The sequence below is a fragment of the Polyodon spathula genome, chromosome 33 (assembly GCF_017654505.1).
Source record: "Polyodon spathula isolate WHYD16114869_AA chromosome 33, ASM1765450v1, whole genome shotgun sequence".
NCBI lineage: Eukaryota > Metazoa > Chordata > Actinopteri > Acipenseriformes > Polyodontidae > Polyodon > Polyodon spathula.
In genome coordinates this window covers 824,513-846,507 of record NC_054566.1, presented here as the reverse complement: position 1 = coordinate 846,507, position 21,995 = coordinate 824,513, and the positions used below count along the sequence as shown (strand labels likewise).

At 38.0% G+C, this 21,995-nt stretch overlaps 2 protein-coding genes across 2 annotated transcripts in view; one reads left to right on the top strand and one right to left on the bottom strand.

Annotated features, from left to right (window-relative positions):
* Positions 1–1,815, top strand: part of sardh (sarcosine dehydrogenase) — a 65,768-nt gene extending 63,953 nt beyond the window's left edge. The window contains exon 22 of the mRNA XM_041234256.1: positions 511–1,815. Coding sequence (XP_041090190.1) covers positions 511–636 — 126 coding nt within the window. The 3' untranslated portion in view covers positions 637–1,815. The remainder of the gene's footprint in view (positions 1–510) is intronic.
* Positions 1,687–18,478, bottom strand: LOC121303526 (dopamine beta-hydroxylase-like). Its single transcript, XM_041234280.1, has 11 exons — positions 18,176–18,478; positions 16,506–16,652; positions 15,930–16,187; positions 15,580–15,750; positions 12,183–12,285; positions 11,229–11,395; positions 9,865–9,930; positions 8,964–9,023; positions 7,775–7,902; positions 6,383–6,542; positions 1,687–2,315 (listed from the first exon to the last, which is right to left on the bottom strand). Exons 1-11 carry the CDS (start codon positions 18,470–18,472, stop codon positions 2,175–2,177), a joined length of 1,698 nt encoding a protein of 565 aa, XP_041090214.1. The 5' UTR covers positions 18,473–18,478; the 3' UTR covers positions 1,687–2,174.
* Positions 18,479–21,995: the final 3,517 nt, after the last annotated feature.

Sequence of the window (21,995 nt, the reverse complement as noted above, 5' to 3'; positions counted from 1 at the left end):
ACCCCTATATGTGCTAAAACATTTGATTTAAACATTTATCTCTTAGGTTCAGTCAGCAAAGCTCTGTAAGCCATTCTATTATATCCATATAGCACTGCATAGGAAAATTATTAATTACAAAAAATAACACACATGCACACAAATGGGGCAGTTGGATCTATGTTCCAAAAATATAGGATTACACTGGGTATGCAACTGGTAGCAGTTAGCATGGTCATAGTTTTTCTTTTTTGTTGAACTTGATTCCATATAGAGAGATTCTTGATGAGATGACACTCATTTGAAGTAATTAAGAAGAGAAGCCTTGTTTGCAGTGAATGACATTACCTGTATAATCTTCTGCATATGTACAAACTATGAATCCCACCAAGGATCTTTAGAGGCCGTTCAACCAATCAAGACTGAACTAGCTACACCTGCAATGATGCTCGGCATGTGATCAATAGAAAATGATGTAGTCATGTGCACTTCCCCTGGTTATCTGATCAGGTTGTTATTTCTGTGTTATAGGTCAGTCCTGATTTTGTGAGAAATGGGGAGTTTACACTGGAGAGGATGGGCGTAGTTTATGCTGCCAAAGCCCACCTGAAGTCCCCCTTCGATCCCGACAACAAGAGGGTGAAGGGGATATACTGAACTCTCCAGTGACCTGCCCCTGAAAGATGTGCAGCTGTGAATGCTTCAGTGTCCCCTCTCCTACAGCGGACTGGGCTATGACCACTGCTGCTTCTGAACTGAGTGGAAGTATCTTTCCCAATCCCCGTCTTTGCAAGGGTTCCTTGCAGTTGTGCAGTGGATGCCACTTTATTTCAAGTGCACTTGGTTTTGAAGCGAAGCAGCATGATGTTGTCTCAGTACAAATACCCACCTTAAAATGTGTTACTCTACTTATAAAATGGCCTGAACTATTTAAAATGATGTTAGTGTGAGGTGCATTTAAGGTGTGGACCTGTGTGATTATATTGAAACATTTACATGCATGGGAATCCTTTACGGCAAATCCAAGTGACAGCTTTATCCAGGCTATTTTATAAAGTGGAATAACACGTGACTATGCTAAACTGCACAACTGCATTTATCATTACAGTGTGAGTAATGACACCTAGCAATGTGTTAGAACTTAACTGCCTCTTGAATAATGTTTCTGTGAACATCCATTTCTCTCTCAAAAACCATTATTAATTTTGTTGCAGTTTATATTTATCAACCAGTTGAAATGAAAGCGTATTTATAATCTGAATAACTGAAGAATCAAATGTTATTTACTGAGGTAGTGCAGTTCAAGTGTTAATTGTTTTAGTGACATGTCACCCAGCAGTCATGTAGTAACTTTACAATTGATTAGTTTAAAAAACCCATCATGTACTTTAGAATAAAATATCAAAACATGGCTGTAAATTTAAATACGAACCAGGAAAAATAATGCCGTTACCATGGGGAACTTGTGAATCCCATAAGAAACATAGGTAATCTGTACCTATATGAAGCTGGGTCTTTGGAGCAAAGAGGAGGATGATGATGATGATAATAATAATAATAATAATAATAATAATAATAATAATAATAATAAAACAGGATTTGTATTTTGGAGGTTAGCCTTGGGCAGGGTTGTATAACCTGTGTATTTCAGTTTCTCACATTATGTAGAAGTAAACCTTTTCTTCAATCTATTTCTTTACTTTGTGCTTCATCCCTATCCCCCCCCCCCCAGACTCCACCATATGCATCAGACCCGACAAGAAAGCCTGCCGCCATAGAGCTGATCATGTTCCAGTTCTGTTATGAATTGTGTGACAAATAAACACAGTGACTAAGTTTTGGCTTCATATTCTGTTTTAATATGCAAATGCATTAAAAAAAAAAAAAAAAAAAGTTTTCTTTTTTTTTTTTTGTTCACTACCCTTCAAACCTATGTTCCCATCACTGAATATCTGAACAAGGGTGGCATTGTTTTAGTCTGTTATCTTGGAGAAGCTTCTTTTCCAGACAGTTCCCCTTATCAGAGTGTCAGGACTGAATATCCTCCCCATAGAAGACTCTCCCAGCAAGTCCTGTTGAAGAGACTGGGGCGGGAGCAGCCATGATATATGCATGATTGTACAGGATAATGCTTGTGGTGTTTCCCAGTGATCCTCTGTGGGAAGAGGGCCTACCAATCCATTGCACCCTGGGTGTTAGAGTTTGCTGTGGGTCCGAACCTCAATGACTGTAGGAGGCTGAGGCTGTGGTTGAGGGTCCCTGGTCGTCTCGCACTTGTACTGGGGTTTGGGGAGGCTGGTGGTGACCTGTGGTAAAGACTGTCTCTCCCAGTCACCCTGAAATATACAAGAGGCTGTCATTTATTCAAGTTTACCTGTTATTGTGCAATATGCAGTTCCCCGTGAAAACTCCCATTTCTGAAATAAATGTACAAATGTACATACGTTATTTACCATTTAAAAGTAAATACAGCTAATGTTTGACACATTACCTGTCACATTTAGAAACTTTTAGAAACCTTTTGCTTCCGAAAATGATTAAACGCATTGCATAGAGCTGCACGATTTCATTAAAATGATTAAACACATTGCATAGAGCTACACGATTTCATTAAAATGATTAAACACATTGAATAGAGCTGCACGATTTCATTAAAATAATTAAACACATTTCATAGCGCTGCACGATTTCATTAAAATGATTAAACACATTGCATAGAGCTGCACGATTTCATTAAAATGATTAAACACATTGCATAGAGCTGCACGATTTCATTAAAATGATTAAACACATTGAATAGCGCTGCACGATTTCATTAAAATGATTAAACACATTTCATAGCGCTGCATAAGTTCATTAAAATGACTTCAGCAAAGACAGAGCTGCATCAATTATTGGAAATATTTTGCTAAAGATCGCTCTGTCAGGTATGACATCCTTGTTATTTTTTTGGGGGGTTGGAGTTTTTTGTTGGATATTTAACTGCTGGTGCATGTTGGATGGCTTTGTGGACATAAATAAAATATTCTGCAATTTAGCATTTACTGTTCAGGTAAGTATATAAATGTTTATGAACATGTGTTATCAATTTTGAATGTGACAATGCTATGTTTTGCTACTTTAAGAAATATTACATTTAAATTGTGAAATACAATGACATCTATTTATAGACTGATGTGCCATGAAATAAGCCATTTTTCACCATGAAAAAAATTCAGCCCATGAGATAGTTAATTAGCATAGGGGAAGGTGGGAGGGGTTATGTTCATTCTGAAATTATATCCTCTGTCTGTCTGTCACATTTCACATACTGCTGTAGGTAAGTCATTTAGTTTACCAGTGTGAAAATCACAGGTGTGGATTTGGAAAATCTTTGACTTGTTTAGTTGTGCATTTACATCAATTACAGTACAATTGTGCATAAAAATACAATGGATTGTTTTCTACAAAAGCATGTTAACTACTAGCATGTCAACAGTATTATAAAGAGCACATTCTGTATGATGTCATATCTTTCAAAGTAAAAAAGCTCTGCCTTTAAGAATGCAGGGCGAGTTCACACCAGCTGTGGCTGGGGATTCACAGATAGCGCTGAATGGGCCTTAAACTCCTGCTTGACCCCTGCTGGTCTGACAGCCAGCGAGCTCTGACAGACTCCAGCATTCTGTAGCTTGGAATCATTCGTTGCTTACGATCATGGGTAAAAAGGGACAGCTTGACATGGGGCACGGAGGGCTTCCAGAAGGGTAAGTGGGGTTGCATTTGAAATGGGCATTTTAAACTGGGGTACGAATTGATTTAATGTTGGGAATGAGAAGAGAATATAAAGCTTGTGAGGTTTTCAGGTAGGACATCTATAGTATCAATACAGTATCCACCACTTACATCGTACAGGGTTATTTCAGGCAGCCGTTTATATCGGACAAAGAGCATTTGCCATTCCCGCTGATTCAATAACAAAGGCATCATTTATGCTGTTTGGATCTCGTTATATAACATTCACATAGATTTCAATAACTAATGCATTGCTTATTAGTGCAGTAATCGCTCTTACTAATCCACCAATCAGCTGTTTCCACCTTGTTACCTTGCCATTCACATAGATTTCAATACAAAAGGCAGCACTTTACTGTAGTAAAATCTTTACACATCGCTGTGTATAGCCAGTATTATTATTTAAGCAATTGATAAAGCTTCGTTTTCACCATTGAACTGTTGCATCACCTCTATATCTGTGCATTACAAACCACTTTGCCACAGACACATATCTCATTTCACTGCTGTCTACTACAATAAAAATACTACCTGTGTCGAAATTCGCTTAAAATTCTTCCTGAAATAACATGGTATGATGTTTGTTCCAAAATCTACAGTATTTTAAAATCTCGATTTAATTTTTCCTATTGATTCTGGAAAAGCCACAGGCTTACATGAACTTGCCAGAAGGGAATTACGAAAAAAATATTCTGATGAGACTGGGCTAAAAATATTCTGAGCAGGATCTTCTACCTGTGGTACTTTAGTTAAGTTACAAAGACATTTCTACATGTTTTCACAAAAGCTGCTTGCCACCTTAGAATCTATTATGCTTGCTTTCTCAAATGTATTGATTCTAACACTAGATGAACTGGACGTTCTATCATTCACTGATTCACCAATCCTCCAGAGCAACATACCATCTGAACAGATTCAATAGAAAATCTATTATAATTAGCAGTATGCTTTACACACAAATGTAGGAGCAGCCCCTTATTTTAATTCCCTTGAAGCTCGTGCTGGATTCATTATAATCTATTGTGACAATAATTAACGGCTCCAGCCTTCAGTACAGAACAAGCCTCCTGTGTGTGGCTTGCACTGTGGTGTCAGTAAGGAGGGTCCTTTCCAGAGCAGGGCTTGTGCTGCGGCTTGTAACGCCTTCCAGCTCAAGACTCTACAGGATTCACGGCCAATGTTCAAAACAGCGTCATGTACGAATGAAACCCCCTTTTCAAAGACATGCATTATGGTCTGGCATTCAACACATGGCAAATTAGGTTCCCAAAGCACTGAGGATCCAATAATACAGATTGGCAATTGTTACCAGATTCTGTACTCAATCATACTTTCAGGTTGCATACTGAAAACCCTATTATAGAATTTTACTTTAGCTTTACTCAATGCAATTTGTGTATCTCTTCACATATGTCATTACTCATCAGATTACAATACCACTTGTTAATCGCGGTTCGATCATGCTCGGTCATGTTGACTACTAAAAATTCCACTATAGAATCGATGGCTTTTGCTTACTTAAGGCAATTCATGTCTCCCTACGATAAACGTTACTAAACAGGTTGACAGTCGCCTTCGTTACTCGCAGTTAACAGATCTGCTCCAACCATCTTCCAAACGATCCATCACAAAGGCGTCCTGGAGTCCTGTCAACACGCTGGATGCTTCTCCCCACTCAAGGATGTCCTCCTAGAAACATCCTGCTGCAGTAAACTTGTTCAGCCAATCACAGCATTTCATTTATCCAGGCCATTTTATAAATTATTGAATCCTTTCCTTGTATACTATTTGTTCTAGTTGCCTTTCTCTCCACTTTCTCAAATGCAATAACGATTGTTTTCTACCTTTATGACCTGGCTGGCTTTAACTGATAGGATGTTGTCCTTCCAAAATCGTCAGTGAGACTATACTGTACACAAGAGACAGCTGATGTTCATATTTTAATATTGAAGGCTTTTAAATTTGAGGTCAGTCATTGTTTTTCTACTTTGGATTGCTGCAGTTTTGTGAGCCACCTTGGGTAGAATACCAGTTTAAAAAGATCCAGCTCTGAACCTGTCTTCAGTGGGTTTACCTGGTTAAAAGAGAGCTATTGACTAACTAAACTGATTGGTCTATAAACATTACAGAATCTCAAAACTGAGACTTTCTGACATTGCTTTAGTTCTGACAAAAGCCAAAACACATTTAAAAAAAATAAAGATTGAAAAATATTTATTATGGGCACTCGTACCAATGATCACTGTGTCATCTGCCCCTGGTATGCCTCCGCAATAACTTGAATACATTTTACAACAAACCTGAAACTTCATAGAATGTGTGAAGCAAAGCCCTATTGAACAGCAGTTGAATCACAAGTTTCTAAATTTCAAATTTACAGCCAAATCACTCAAGAAAACAAGCCACAGGAGGAAAGTAGCTGCTTTGGAAACCCATCCTAAAATATTACATTCTTAAAGATACACATGTCATCCTATGGTTTCCAGTACCAGCTAAGCCTGAAATACAGCTTTGTGTTTTAGTGATGTCATGGCAGGAATTGTTTTTCGCAAACGTTAATTTCAGTTTCATTCTAATTGCACATGCTTTACTTGAGATGATCAAATCCCAGTTCAGCTCATGCACTCACTGGGAAACGTGTGGCAGAGGACTGGTTGCAGTGCATAGAGATGGGAGAAGTGCTGTAGAGTGCCCGCAGTACGTCTTTGCTGAAGGGGTCCCAGGGAATAGCAGCAAACTGTTCAGAAACTGCAGCCTGAGGACAGCTGCATATCTCATCCTCATGGAACCTACCACAACAAAGAGAGAGATGAACTTCCTGATGTCACTGCAGAACACTCAAAACTACACAACGCTATCTTTGCAGCTCCTTAAGCCCTGGATGGAACTGAACTGAATTTATTTAGTCTTCAAAAAAGAAGAATTGGGGGGGGGGACTAGATTAAAGTCTTTAAAATTGTTTATAGGAGTTGACAAAGTTAACCCTAACAACTGCTTTAAGCACAGCACAGATAAGAGGAACGGAAGACTTTAAGTGGAGATCACGCACGCAGTGTGATCACATTTTGTGCATCCTGTAAGCAAAACATCCTTATAAAATGACAATAAAGCGTAATTACTAATTGATACGATGCATGTTGATACGACATGCATGTTCAAGGGGAGGTGAATGGATTGGTTACCATGTTCTTGATGCTGAATATTGGGATACTTTAAGACCTGACAGTGACAAAGTTTGGGATCAATCAGCTACTTGGAACCAGAAGAGTTTTGGGAGGAATGATTCTAGAACTAGACTATAGCACACAGAAACTATTGAATTGCTAGAGTAGTGTTTCTAAAGAGTTATTTAGTGCAAAGTTACACAGACTGGTTTGGCTCCTATATAGTCATAGCAACCATTTGCTATTAAAGGATTAGTAAAATCAGCAACAACAGAATTCATCCATAACTTCAAACACTCATGCATAAAACCAGGAGTAAAACTAAAAAAAACACAACCAAACTGTGGCTGATGACTTATTTTACAGTAAGTGAGTCAGTTTCTTAAACAAAGAATTCCAACTGAATAGATATTGTAACAAGTGTATAAGATCCCCTTGAGAGGACTAGAGAAGAAGAACTGTGGTTGGGATGAGATGAGAAGGAGGAAGACAGATGCTAAGAACAGGCAGAATTGGCACTTGATGTTTAAGAAGAAGTGAAAAATGGGTCCTGATCAGACAAGTCCCTAGCTGTGCAGCACTCTTAGAGACTGCATGGGCCCTGATCCAGTGGCTGCATGATGGAAACACCCTGGTTACTGGATTTTAAAGAGCATAATCTGTGACATGTTTGCTTCCATGTTCTGTTTCCGTGTTACTGAGTCTTGTCTAAGTTGTGAACACGGTTACTCAGTGTAATGCATGGTGTGGCTAGGATTCTTTCTTCAACCAGCCAGAAAAACTTTACGTCCTCATCCTCCAACCCAGTCCACCCACCCCACTGTCCACAAATGAGAACTCTGCCTGGTTTTACACACCTGTTCATGAAGGCAAAATATTTCTGCAGGTATCCGTAATCCACAGCACTCTTGCAGAGCTCCAGCTCTGTACGTGGATAGTAATGAATGTAGTTAACACACATCTCCTCCAGGATTCCAAAGCCACCCTGTATAATCACAGAATGAAATGCATGAAACACAGGAAATGGATTTGAGCAACTGAGGACAGAGAACTGTAGACTTCTAGACACATTGTTTATAACATCTTCATATTAATTTCTGAATTCTCATCTGACCTTGAAAATGTATACAAGAAATACATTTCCCAAGTTACTTACGCCCTCTCGGCAGACTGATATTCAGCATTGCTCTCAGCCACCTGTGTTTGCATAACTGTGTTTATTCTGGAATTGTAATTAGTTTGGTGGCATATCCTTCCCGTTAACTGTGCCACACATGAAGATTCTGGTAAACTGGGCTCTGTCATAAATTCAGAGGACATCATACTCTCCTTTTGACATTTTTGTCTTTTAACTAATTATGTCCCCAGAACATTTTTGCAAAAAATCATATGTTGGTCCTACTTTAAGTCTAAACACATGTTAATTTTTTTTTTTTTTTTTTAAAGATACATGTGTTTAAAGCCCTTGTTATATTACTCAACTTGACGATGTTGCATTTTAACAGTTTAAAAAACAGTCGATGTTTCACGCACGCAGTGTGATCAGATCCTGTAAGATCCTTATAAGACAATAAATGTGTTCAAGGGGCTAAGCGGTGGTACCAGTATAACTAGTTATTCCTGTACGGTTATTATATTTTAATCTGAGTTTTCATATCATGTTAATCTAAATGCAAGTCAAATGCTGTTGTGTAAATACAAACTGGCTAAATGTATAAGATTCATATTTTATAAAATGCACAAGAACTGTTATTGACAGTGACAGTTGACATAAGGAAGATACAGAATCACTGGTTTCCCACAGAAAGTCACAAAGCAGATGGGGCGCATGTGCCAGAGCTGGACACAGTTCCACAGAAAGGGATCCATTTCATGATCTTGCAAATGCATCTTGTTAAAGAGAAAGCTTATTAACTAGAAGTGTCGTCTCATTGAGTAGAGAAAGGATGATGAGAAGGAATACGTTAAGAGGAATGCGTTAACAGGAATACATTTTGCAGATGTAATATTGCAACGAATTCAGATCTAAAAGTATTTTACACTTACCACTGTAGCCTTCTCTCTGTCCTGTGTGTTGTAAGTGCAGGATGTTAAAAGGACATCTCCCTGCATAATATAAACAACAAATGTTAAGTTGTAAAATATCAGTCTCAGACAGACTTCTCCTAGTCATTATGCCCTGGTCCCTGGTCTGCTCTGCTTCTTTTCCTGAGGTCACAGCATTCTGCTGCTGCAGCCTCCTGTCTTCCCAGGGCAAAGCCACAGCTTATTGAAATGAGTGGGTGCCCATGGCCGCTAGCCAAACTGATATTCTGAGAAATCAAAGTATCTTAAAGAGCAATGAGAATAGTCCTATGATAGTCTTGTTAAATAGCTAATAAAAATGTATCATACATAATAGCTTTTCAGAATACTTATTTCAGTGAAGGTAAACTAATCATTAGTGGTGCAACAATTAACACCGTGTAACAATTTTTAAAATTTTTTTTGTTCCTGGGTAGTAAGTGTTATTTCCTAATTGCTTATGCCTCAAAAGTACAAAAAATGGCTATTATTCCACACAAACTTTGCTTTTGTGACCAGGACAGTGATATTTCAAAATATCACTATTTCCAATGGGAAAACGGGCAAATGTGTGTCTTTTCGTTCACATAAAGTCAGAACAAAACAACATATGAATCCAAATTAACATGTATTTATACTAAAGTAATACGAGTACAAAAGATTTAGAAGTGAGTAGTTTTTCGAGATTTACAACACAAAAGTGAATAAGCAGCAACAACTTTTCAACTATGGTGTTGTCTTTGAAAAACGTGCATATTCCTAATTGAAGGTTAACAAACAATCAAATGAGAGATGTGTGTTCATTTTGCTACAGCTAATAAGAGGTAAGAAATTGATTTGAGAAACTTAGCATTCAAATGAAGTATGTTATAAATGTACTTACAGGTAGCACTGTGACCATCTTCTTCAACATGCGGATCTCCTGTAGAAAGAACAGAGGTACGACAAGTATAAGATTCATTGATAATTATTGGCCAGACAATCATTCTCCCACCAGTAGATGGTAGTGACGAGGAAGTCTGGAGCACAAAAAGAACATGACAGTAAAAGGTCCTTGTGGGAAAGTTATCTTTAGACTGGCACCTTTTCGGTGCTTATTTTTCACTCACCTTTTAGAGGACTTATTTTCAGGTTCTTTAATTAAATATCATGAAAACTGATATTTCAATCAAGATATATATTTGTAATGGGTTGCAGGGGCAACCTAATGCAATAATTTTCCATTTATTCTCTGCTTCTGACCAGCAGCTGGCCAAATGTAGCCAGGGGAGATGTAGGATTTAAGGGAAATCAAAGCAAATGAAATGTGTGTCAGTTCTACCCGACACTTTCCTATTGTTGACTCAATGAGGCCCTACTCAATCACGACATGTTCTCAGCTCAGCTAGTCACAAACAACTCCTAAACTGAAAGTGGCTAGACATGTTTCATGGTGTTCCAATTGAGAACCCCAGTGGAACACATACTCTGAAAGGGTTATTATGGCATTTTGTAAGCCCCTGAGCAAGCTTAGTTATGTGCTATGAGAACTATGCCAATTACTGTGCAGCATTTGGCATACCGGTGCTTTTCTTCCATCTCCTGTCTATTGCTGATAGAGCACACTTCATGTACAGATCATGGAAATAAAAGCCTCTGAGAACTCATCTACTTCAATTGCATTATTTCTCTGATGTCTGTTTTCTAACAAAAAGAATACTTTCCTGTGGTCAATACTGTCAGTGCAAAGTCTCTTGATTTAAGATGAAGTGAGAGTCTGAATCTGTGTGGGTGTTTTCGCGAATAGTAAAATAGTAAATTCCTTGAGGGTTTACTTTGGATGTGGCACCAACATCTATATCTAATATTGGTATGGAAATGACCCTGTGCATGAAAACAGTGTGACTTCTGTATACAATTTCTGTGAATAGTGAAAAAACAATGCAAGAGTTCATGAAAAGAAAGGCCTGCTTGGCAGCCTACCTGGAAGTGAGAGAAGGGGAGAGTGTGAGAGTGTGGTACTGAAGCTGTTACCAGCAAAGAGGTACTGCACTGAGAGATCCTTTTCTATTTGTCTCTCCACTCTGGGAGGTGAAATGCAATGTTATTTAGCAATTTAGTACTAAATTGACCTTAAAATATCCAAAACCTAACCTGCTGTCCTGAATATTCCAGAGAGTAAGGAATAAAACGTTGCAATACTAATGAAGTGAAAGGTCAAACCTGCAATCCATTGCCTGCAACAAACTGTTTGAAAGCTGCACTTACTGTAGCTGTGCATTTCTCAGTGCAGTATCCTGTTAGTTGGAAGTGGTCCTCGTGAGGTGGGATAGCCATTACTGGTGTGTACACCAGCCCCAGCTCCATTATCCCACCATCGTACTTGCGAAGGGTGGGGGTGTAATACAGACGGATTCCTGATGAGTCAAAGCTGCCTACAGAGGAAGTTGAACGTCATCAAACACATTGCACTTCTAACCAACCTGCTAATGAACAGTCTAGGTGTTAATAACACATTCTGGGGTGATAATGAGGAATATTACAAGTCTATTTTTAGACAGCTGTTTCACTGAAAGAACACATTTTTCAAAATATTTATAATATACTACAGTCACATTTTTTTTCCTTTTAAAAAATGGTGAAATTAAACCTACAGGGTAGCTAGTCAATCAATATATCTGATATCCTTCAGATAAGGACCTGTAACATTTATTTCTTTAAAAATAAAGAAACATACAGCATGCTGCAGATCCATATTCTTTAGTAAAGCATTAAATATAGCAAATGTAATTCAACCTTACAATACAATACAGCAAGTATTTGCATTGGACTGAATATGAAGTTGAAAAATAAGTCGGTTGCATATTTCAGGTATGAACGTAACTAATAGGTTGAGAATCTGTGCAATTATCCCACCATCGCTGTTTAAAAAGCAAATGCATTTAACCTCTTACCAATTATAGAAGCCAATCCTGGACTATTGAAGATATATCAAAACATAAGCACTGCATTGGAATAATAAAATGAGCAATGCATCTTACTTTCTGATGTTTTTCTAACTCTGGCATCCTGCCTTTTGCTTTTAATTTTTGGCATTCACTTTTTGACTTGTGCAACCCTCAACTGTTTACAGATACAGTAATAGTAACCTGTAGATTGACTGCTCAAAGCCTCATTAGCCTGGCTGCTTGTTGTAGTGGCAGACAACAACAGAAAGACTACCTTTTAGCTGTAGTGGATTGTGGTAGTGGACTTCCAAACGGAGATATTTGGAGGAATCAGGCCCCCCAATAGCTAGCCCTGCTTCCTCAGGGTAGTAGAAGGCCTGAAACGGCAGAGCATAGGCAGGTCTTACAAAGCTTCCCTTTAATAATAATAATAATAATAATAATAATAATAATAATAATAATAATAATAATAATCTTTATATAGCGCCTTTCATAGTGGACCACCATCACAAAGTGCTTTACAAGATATGAGACTAAGGTGTGTGAACTGTGCATCAGCTGCAGTCATTTAAAACAACATTTCACCCAAAAGACAGAGCACAAGCAGGTTAAGTGACTTGCTCAGGGTCACACAAGTCAATGATTCAGCTGGGATTTAAACTGGGGACCTGCTTGTTACAAGCCAGTTTCTTTAACCACTAGACCACACAGCCTATTTCTGCTGTCTTGCCCTTTCTTTTCAAAATAGATTATGCTTACATTATTACATCACTGACTCGAACATTTGTCTACCTGAATCACTTTCTTTCAAGTTTAATCTTAGAATTCATGATATGATTCGAGATATAAATCCTTATGGATATTATTTGTTTTTTACCCATTCTTGTGCCCAATTTAGAATGTCAAATTCCATTCCATCCAACAATGAAATGAAAGTCAGAGGCATCATCCTATCCCACCGCCATGCCACAAACACCCACAAGTTTGACTGCAGATTTCAGTACGCTACCAGCCTAGGACACGTGGCACAGCAGGCATGCAAACCTATTGAATCCTTGGGTGATTATACAGAACAATACCACTAATAATAACAACTAATTAAGTGTCAGTGTCCTACTGTATTTTGAAAAAGTAATACAAATTGTGTGTGAGTGTGGGTATACTTATAGAGGCCATTTAAAGGTCTGCAGTGTTGAAAAAGTTAAAGCCTGTTTTTAATGTAATCATTATTTTGGTATTAAAGTTTTTCACTTAAAAACGGTTCTTAAAGTGTGAGATACACATTTTCTGTTACAGGCTCCTTAACATTTGCTTTGACATTTATGTTTGCTTGATTGATTCTATCGTGATCCCTGTTCTATGCTTAACCAAAGTGCCAAAGTTCAGAAGGTCAGTGCTGATGCTGTTTACCATTCCCTACCTGTCTTTTACCAACAGGTACCCCTCCCATACGCCACTGCACTCTACAACCCGTGTGCACAGTAAAATAATCCAGTTTACTAATACAAATGCAGGGGCTAAGGATATGTTTTAACATCTACATTTACATTTTTTAAGTGTTTGAAAACCCATTGGAGGGTTTAAATTAACAACTCTAACTCACCTTGAAAAAGAAACTTAACAAACTTTTATATTTAATTAGACTTTTATATACTTGTGGTTATGAATGAGATTTCTTCACTTGTTTTAACAATTTGTAACTTTAAGCCCGGAACACACTGCCCAATGACATCGCAGGAAGGGATGCATAAAGTACAGTGGCAACAGGGCGAATCAATAGGCGAAAAGATAAGGCTATGGCAGTAATGAATATCTACAAATTTGGCTAGAACTTAATGTGACATGATAGTGAAAAACTGGAGTCATGCATGTATTCTCTCTATTAAACACACACATGCACAACTTGCAACAGCCATATAATTAAATATTGTCTCATCCTCAGAATTTGACTCTAACTTTTTTGTTTTGTTTTAATTCAGTGTACATTATTGCGATAAACAGTGTAGAAGAAGTCTTGATCCTTATCTGATCTTTCAATGCTTCAGATTTATAAAACATTTCCATGATCATGTATTCATTATTTATAAAACCATATTTTTGTCCTGCAAATGCAGATACTTTGTAAATACTATTTAAATATTTTTGTTTTAAACCATACTTACATTTACAAATATTGCAATCTTAATCTCATCATTTCAGCTTTGGCTGTACAATTTGTAACAAGCATGATTTGCATTTATTTCACCCTTTATAAATAATCCATTCAATGCTCTGCCTCCACACTAAATGCCGCCTACTTGAAGCTTGTTGGCATTGCCCTTATCCATCACAACAGTTTACTTCATGGGTTTTATGGGCAGAAGATAAACAGTAATCTTATTTCGATTCCAGCTTCATCCTTAGAAATATTACAGGCAATTCCCATTTCAAATACTCTTTCAATTTGATTTAAATGTTCAAATCAAATCCATCTTCCCCATACTATATACATATAAAGATTGTATTTATTTAGTGACTTACTTACATACTCACCTAAGAATATAAGAACATAAGAACTAATGAGAGGAGGACATTCGGACCATTTATGCCTGTCCAGTACAAAGTAGCTGATTGATCAAGTTTGTCAAGTTGGGATCACAACATGTCTACTTAACCCATCCCATACTCTCATCACTTTGTATATGAAGAAGTGTCTCCTACTGTCTGTGCTGCACCTCTGGTTAGGATTAACTTTGTCAATTCCTTTTAAGATTTTAAAAACTTCTATAGCCCCCCTTATTCTCTTTTTTAGGCTAATCAGATCTTGTTCAGCATATCTTCATTGCTCATTCCTTTAGCCCTGGGATTAGTCTGGTTGTTCTTTGTTGGACTCTCCTGGGCCACAATGTCCTTTTGGTACTGTGGTGACCAGAACTGTACGCCATACTCAGAGTGAGGTCTCATCTGTGCATTCTTTTTTATTGTGTTGTGATGGACTTTTGCAGTGTCAACAGTCACATTAGATCTCTTTGGCAAAACTAGCCTACTTGAAGAGTCTACAGAGCATAAAATGGGTGTTTTATCTTATCCAATCCAGAAGGTTACAGAAAGCATCATGGTACCGCCCATGTCATTAAAAATTATGGGTCTCACTGCTTCTATCAAACAAGGACAAAACCTGTAAATTATGTCTCGTCACGCAGAAACCCTTTTCGTCACTGCCATCTGTGTATCCTTCCTGCTTGCGATGTTACAGTGACACAAGCCTTAATATTTAGGTGGGTGCAAGTGGCAGATGCTGTGTAACACATGTCCCTGGCTGGAAGCTCCTTGTATTGGGATTGTGTGTGACACCCAATCAGAGGGCTGAACAGAACTCTAATACCACTGCATAAGGTGTCAGTTAAGATTAAATACATATCACAAGGCATGAGCCCATCAAGATTCAAGCCAATATTTAATCTATAATTTATGGCTAGTTTCAAAGACCCCAATTAGCACTAATCTTAGACTACTCAATATCAACTTAGGTAAGCTAGTCCAAGAATAGAAAATAAAATACAAAATCTCACAAAATAAACTTTGTCATAAAGTTTCAACAAAGTTTATTGTCTGCCCGAGTGTGTGAGCAAGTAGGTATCTTTTGTGTGTGATCTAAGTGTGGAAAGTCAGTAGGAATTAACATCTCCTACCTTGGCCCCCAAGGCTGCCAGCACATGTCGGCAGTAGTTGAGGCGCTGGGGTTTCATCTTGGAGTCACAGGGTCCACTGTAGTGGGGGATGGAGTCGAACTGCGGGGCGCACTGGAACACTTCCATGTGGTGAACCAGGGCCTCATTGCCAGGCGTGATCACCGACTCATACTGAGGATGGAAGACATGAGTGACTTTATATCATTGCAACTCTATAGTGCCTCTGTTTCAGTGTTTGGCGGGTTCATTATTTCCCATTCAAAGGCTTTTCACAAAAGCCAATGAATGTATTAATACAATTTTATTAAAACCACTAGCATGGGCTGTTGTGGAGTAAAGCAAAAGATTACCATGACGATGTGGTTCTTGGGCATGTTTTTGGGCAGCTCTGTGATGTAGCACCAGTAGGTGGTCTCCTGGCCAGGGATGGACACGTTGGGAGCAAGCACTTCTAAGGTCTGGACATCCGGAGGCAGCTCAGGACTGGAGATATTGGGCTTGAGGAGCTGCACCCTCTGGAGACCCCTGCTGACCACGGTCATGTTTACAGCCGGGAGGGAGGTCACTGGCCTGTCCAGGACACCATAGATGAGATGAACAGTTCCATCCTGCAGCAGAGAGAATCGGAAGGCAACGGTCAGCCAGACAGCAGTGAGTAATCACAAACAGAATTAGACAGCGCAGAACAAAAGCAATTTAATTTTAACTGTGATTAACCTTCAGTAAGGTACGTGTATAGGTGCTCACAAAAGTATTTGCTCAAGTGTTATATTTATACTTTTACCTGTTCAACTAATAAAATAATAGCATGTGACAGAAATGGGATATGAAATGATCTTGTTAGCTACACTTACTTTAAGCTGCAATTAATTTCAAGTGTACAGTGTATTTAGGGTAAGTGACAGGGATGGCCTGCCTGTCAGTACCTCGATGAGATAGTCGTTAGGGTCACAGGTGCTGAAAGGCCTCTTGAAGGTGAGGTAGAACCCCTCCGGAGCCCTATGGGCCTCTAGCAGCTGGTAATCCTGCTTGCTGTCCAATCGAATGTGTCCCTGAGCATCGCTCCAGGCGTCCTGAGGAGACACACATGCATTAACCTTTTACAATACCCCTGCGTGAGAGGCATTTCAGATTGATCGAATACAGCTAGAGGTTAAGGTCGTAAGCAATTGTTTTCTGTGGACATTATGTCATCAAAATACCAGGTACAGTTTTATTCCTGGCAGCTTTTGAAGCAAAGTTCTAGATTCTTCATATGAGTAACTCAGTGGAAATGACACCTTCAAGTTGCTTCAATGTTTGTCTGTAGAATTGCTTGAGTGACTGAGCTAACCAATGACTTGATATAAAAACTGAACACTGACAAAAAGAGAAAAAAAAAACAATCAGCTACTTATCTCAACAATTAAAACATTACATACACATGTGCCTTCTGCCAGTTCTGTTGTCAATTCAATCTTGTCTTCTTTCTATTCCTTAAGGATATTATCTTCAAGTATTGTTCATCCTTGTTAGACAACTTTTTATGTCTTCCAGTCCTGGGTTTGTCAATTACAGATGATGTTTCTCTGTACTTGTTCATTATGCTTCAGATACCACACCTTGAAAATCGAGTGATGCGAGCTATTTCACTCAATGTTTTTCCTTCTTTGTGCAAGTCAAGTTGTTATAATAGTAGAAAACACTAGTGTAGGCTTTGAGTAAATTGTTGATGCTCATAATGCATCAGAGTAGAAAAATGCAACATGTCTAAGACTTTTGCACAGCAGTGTGTGTATATATATATATATATATATATATATATATATATATATATATCATCATCATCTTCAGCCTTTTTCAATCCACTGCTGATGTAGAGCAAGCTGCTTTCAGTAAATTAAATGTCATCTCACTATTACTGCATTTAGAAATTCTTAAAGAAACATATTAAAATCACTGACAAACATTTCAACTAGAGATGTTTCTTAATGTCTTCATTGAAGAATTTGAGAACGACTTCTAGCCGAAACATATATTAAAGACATTGAGAAAGACTTCTAGCCGAAACATATATTAAAGACATTGAGAAAGATTTCTTGACGAAATGTTTGTTATTGAATCTATTACTTTTGTTTTCAGTATTTCTAAATACATTTTTAAAAAGCTCTTTGGAGGATGTTTAATGGTACAACTGCTATACTAAATACTGTCCCCGAACTGATTTTTTTTTCATGGTAGCAGATGTGGTAATTCACAAGGGTGTTGCTTTGCCTTACAATGGGCACTCTTACAACCACTTAATATGCCTGTTTCAGTGTCATGTTGTCGTCAAATCCTCGTTTTCCTATTTGCATGCTAATGGAAGGTTCAAGAAGACAAATCAAATACTACTGGTAAAATTCACAGTAGTAGCAATTTTTCACAACAATAATATTCAGATTATTCAGATAATCAGGTCCAATATTCAGATTGTTTAATGCACATCTTTCAGTGATGTATAGATCTGTTGCAATTCAAAAAGCAGACATCTACCGACGCGGGGCAACTCTTAAAAAAGCGAAAATGTGATGTTATGCTATAGTTACATGTGGTAAACCTGACCTTTTGACCTTACCCCAAAGTAGGATTTGTGCCCATCGCTCCACAGGATTGCAAGGTCAGCATTTTCTAGCTCCCCTCGATCCGACATGCCGAACACAATTCCGAAGTGGAGTTCCTTCACTAGAAGCTGGAAGCAGACCTCCTGCTGGGGGTAACTGACGTTCCAGGAGAGCTCCAAGGTCCCAAGTGGGTCCAGGGGCACTCGAAAAGGGAAGTAATCTCCGCGAGGGCTGGCTCCCTGGAATGAAGCCAGCAGGATCACGACCACCACAGCCAGCATGGTGAAGTAGATGGACAGCAGCTTTCTCATTCTGTAATTTTGGAGGCAGGACCTTTCTCCTCCAGTTTGCATTCTCAGAAAGTGATGAGTTTTCTTGTGTCTCTCTCTTTCTCACTTGCACTATCTCTCATCCACTCTTTGCCATTTATGTGCTCCCTGATGCAGCTGCCTCTCAGATTTCGGCTAATTAGATTTGGTTTGTTGGGTGAATTCAATTGTTTGTTTAGCCCTCTGGTCAATCGTTTCTAACGTCAGCCTTTCTTTTAATTGGACTCTAATTGATCATGGACATTATCAATACAAATTGGATTCGACTAATTGAGTTTTATGGCCTCTTTAATCTTTTTGGGGCACCAAGCGCTTGCAAACAAATAGCTGCAAAAACTTTGTTCTGGTAAAAGCTTACTAACTTAAACTATGTAGATTCCTTGTAGGAAAAACAATTCTCAACCTATAGTTTGTTTTTAGGCAATGACTCTTGCTTTTAAAAAGATATATATATATATAGTTCAAAATGTTTGTCATTTATTTTCTTTTAAATAATTCCCAGAAGCTAGACATAATAGCTTGCATTTGAGTTCTGATCATGACTTTGTTATGACTGACTTGTTTTCAGAGGTGACTTAATCCAATTCAATATTGGAGTTACAGAACCCTGAACTACTGAATGATTGCCAACACTGGAAAACAAGTCAAGGAAATATAACAAAAAACAATTTAAATGACATTTGAAGTAACTTTCTCTTCAAGACGGCTGTGTTTCTGGGTTCAAAGCATGGTAGTCAATAGTGTAAATGGCTGGAAATAAAGCACAGAAGAGGTGTGATCACACTACAGGTTAAATGAAACAGGGAATGCACAACCACCTGTAACAGAGATTTCTTTAAACTAGGACACTGCCATGTACATTGAAATAAATATGTTTCTCTGAGCACACTGTATGACCTACACAGGGACTGTAAGTGCACCACAGTCAACATTACAGATGTATTGTGGTTGCTGAAACCATTTTAGGTCACCCTGAATTTATTATACTAAATGATTTAGCATTCACAGGTCTTTTTTAATCCTTTCAAAAAATGGTCTATACGAGGGGCATTTGTGAAAATCTCAATATTTTTTAAAAAAATATATTGAAACACAATTTGTGGAGGGTTTTGGTAGAAATATTCTCACAGATTATTAGTTTATTTGTTTTAGCCAAATAAGACCCAACAACAGCGACTTGTATGCATCCCCTCAGAACATAAAAGGCACACAGGGATGCTAAATTATGTAATGCAAGGAAGAAAGCGCTGTTTACATCAGCAAAAAGATGCCTAGGGCTATGAGTTATTCATTCTGTTTTTGAAAATATGGGCAAATCAGGTAAGAGGGTCATCATACTGTATTTTGGCTTTGATATAATGTGGCCCACAAATTAGCTCAAGTTGCTCATCCCCATCTTAGATTTTTATTTGGTTCTCTTCTTGTAGTGGCCATGAGGTGTCTGCACTTTCATATATCTTGTCTTTGTCCACATTTATTTATTTAGTAATTTTGTTCTGGGAATACAAATGTTTCAGAGGTGAGTGGTGTCAATTCCTGGGTTCCATCTGGAAATCACATGAACTGTAAAATACAAATGAGGACATAAAGAGGCATGAAAAACAAAGCTGAACAAACCTCAGCCTCTTCTGAAAATGTGCTTGATTTGAGGTTTTATTGGCATACAAATGTATGTTGTATGTGACATGTTGAATGGTTTAGTCATTATTATTATTAGTTATTAATATTGAGTTTCTGATATATATATATTGGCTTCAGTCTAAGCACTTATACAGTGGTACGAGAAAAATATTCTGACATTTTCCTTCAGCTCTTCTGGAATTGTTGAACAATTATACAGCAATTAGGCTGCCGTGGCAACATTCTCATAGTAGAGAGGAGGGTAGTCAAAACTTTTATTTATTTATTTATTAATTTTATAATTTAAGTTGTATTGTCTTTCGGTTCAGACACAAACATAAATAATTATTGCTTCACAGTCATAGTTAAAATAGTAATTCATATCAGTATGTTTTTCCTGTCTTTTTAACAAGTGCTAAGCCTTGTGGATAAACAGTTTGCTGCAATATAATCTGTATTGCTTATTTATGTATGCTATAGCTTGATTTCAAACTTGTATACAAGAGGCTTTTTCTTATAGTTATTGTATTGTTTTTTAAAATTAGTATCCATCATTAAATTCCACATATTACAGAGTTACAGAACACCCTGCAAAGTTTACAAGAAAAATATGATGTGTTGTCTGTATCTCAGCATTATATTTTCTAACATATTGCAGGCTCTTTTGAAAGTTTTAATCACACATCATGTGTAATACGTCAACTGGGCGATATAATGCTAAACATTTACTCAGGAGCTTATTCTTCTAAGAGAGATTCAGAGGTACACAAGCAACACAAAACAGACAACTGATTTCCTAAAAATAGAGCAGTGCCTATTCTAGCAATGGTTTTTGTTAATTTGAGTGCTTAAAACATTGCTTGTGTATCTCCGGCTTAAGGATTGCAGTGTATTGTCACTTTATCTATTACAACTGCATACACTGTGAATAAAAGTTGATTGAGTTTATTTTCCCTTTGATGTGTGATTAAAAAATATCTGCAAAATTGGGAATATGTTGAAAAACAAATGGACAAAACAGGATACAGAAAAGGCAAAGTAATGTCTTTCTTGCAAACACTTGCATATTTCTTGATAGGAATAGGAAATCTAATAAAACAGCAAGATAGTATCAAAAGTATATATGCTTATTATAACAATATCAAAGAAATAGATGCATGATATTGTAACGACCCTGGGCCTGCTATAGCCACATCGGGGAAGGTTCTGTAGCCCAAGGTCACAGTTCAATTGCAGCAGGTGTTCAGGGACATCAGTGATGGAAGAATCACCATCAATCAGGGGCTCAGCTTGACCGTGAGTGGTACCCCGCTGCAACATTGCTGGCACAAACCAAGGGACAAGATGTTGCAACCATCAGGGGATCGAGAGTGGGAAGCCGTGTCTGCTTGGGATTGGTGGATACATAGCGGGGTGCTGCTGCTGAGACAGAGAGAAAAACTGTAGTGAGAGAAAGAGTGCCGAAGAGAAGCGGGACTACAGGAACAAGGAACCAGTGACTGTGTTTAGTGGCTCTAGCACACGGCCAAAACAACTAGTTACTTCTCAGATGCGGTATACATTTTACAGAGTTATGTTTTCAGTTTGGTCAGGCACAGCTCGAAATATCTTTGAAGATCCAGCTATCTAATCCACTCCTCTGATGCCATTTTCCAGCAAGATATTAGAAGCATGTTGAAGTGACATGTGAGGTTTGACTTGCGCTGTTGAAGTGCTTTCAGATTTCCATGTTATGCATCAGCTGTAGACCTTTTTTTAATATAAAATCTCATCCATCACCGCATTTTGTTACCCGTCGGAAAAAGGAACCATTACAGTTACAAGTTACTGAAAACTGAAATCAAATTACAGTAATTGCAACTTTCTCTCTAGTTAATATAGCACT

Coding starts and splice junctions, on each gene's coding strand:
- LOC121303526 (XM_041234280.1), bottom strand. CDS start 18,472: ATGAGAAAGCTGCTGTCCATCTACTTCACCATGCTGGCTGTGGTGGTC. Junction 12,286..15,579: donor TGGCAGCCTTGGGGGCCAAG/GTAGGAGATGTT, acceptor CTGCCGTTTCAG/GCCTTCTACTACCCTGAGGA. Junction 6,543..7,774: donor TATTTTGCCTTCATGAACAG/GTGTGTAAAACC, acceptor TTGTTGTGGTAG/GTTCCATGAGGATGAGATAT.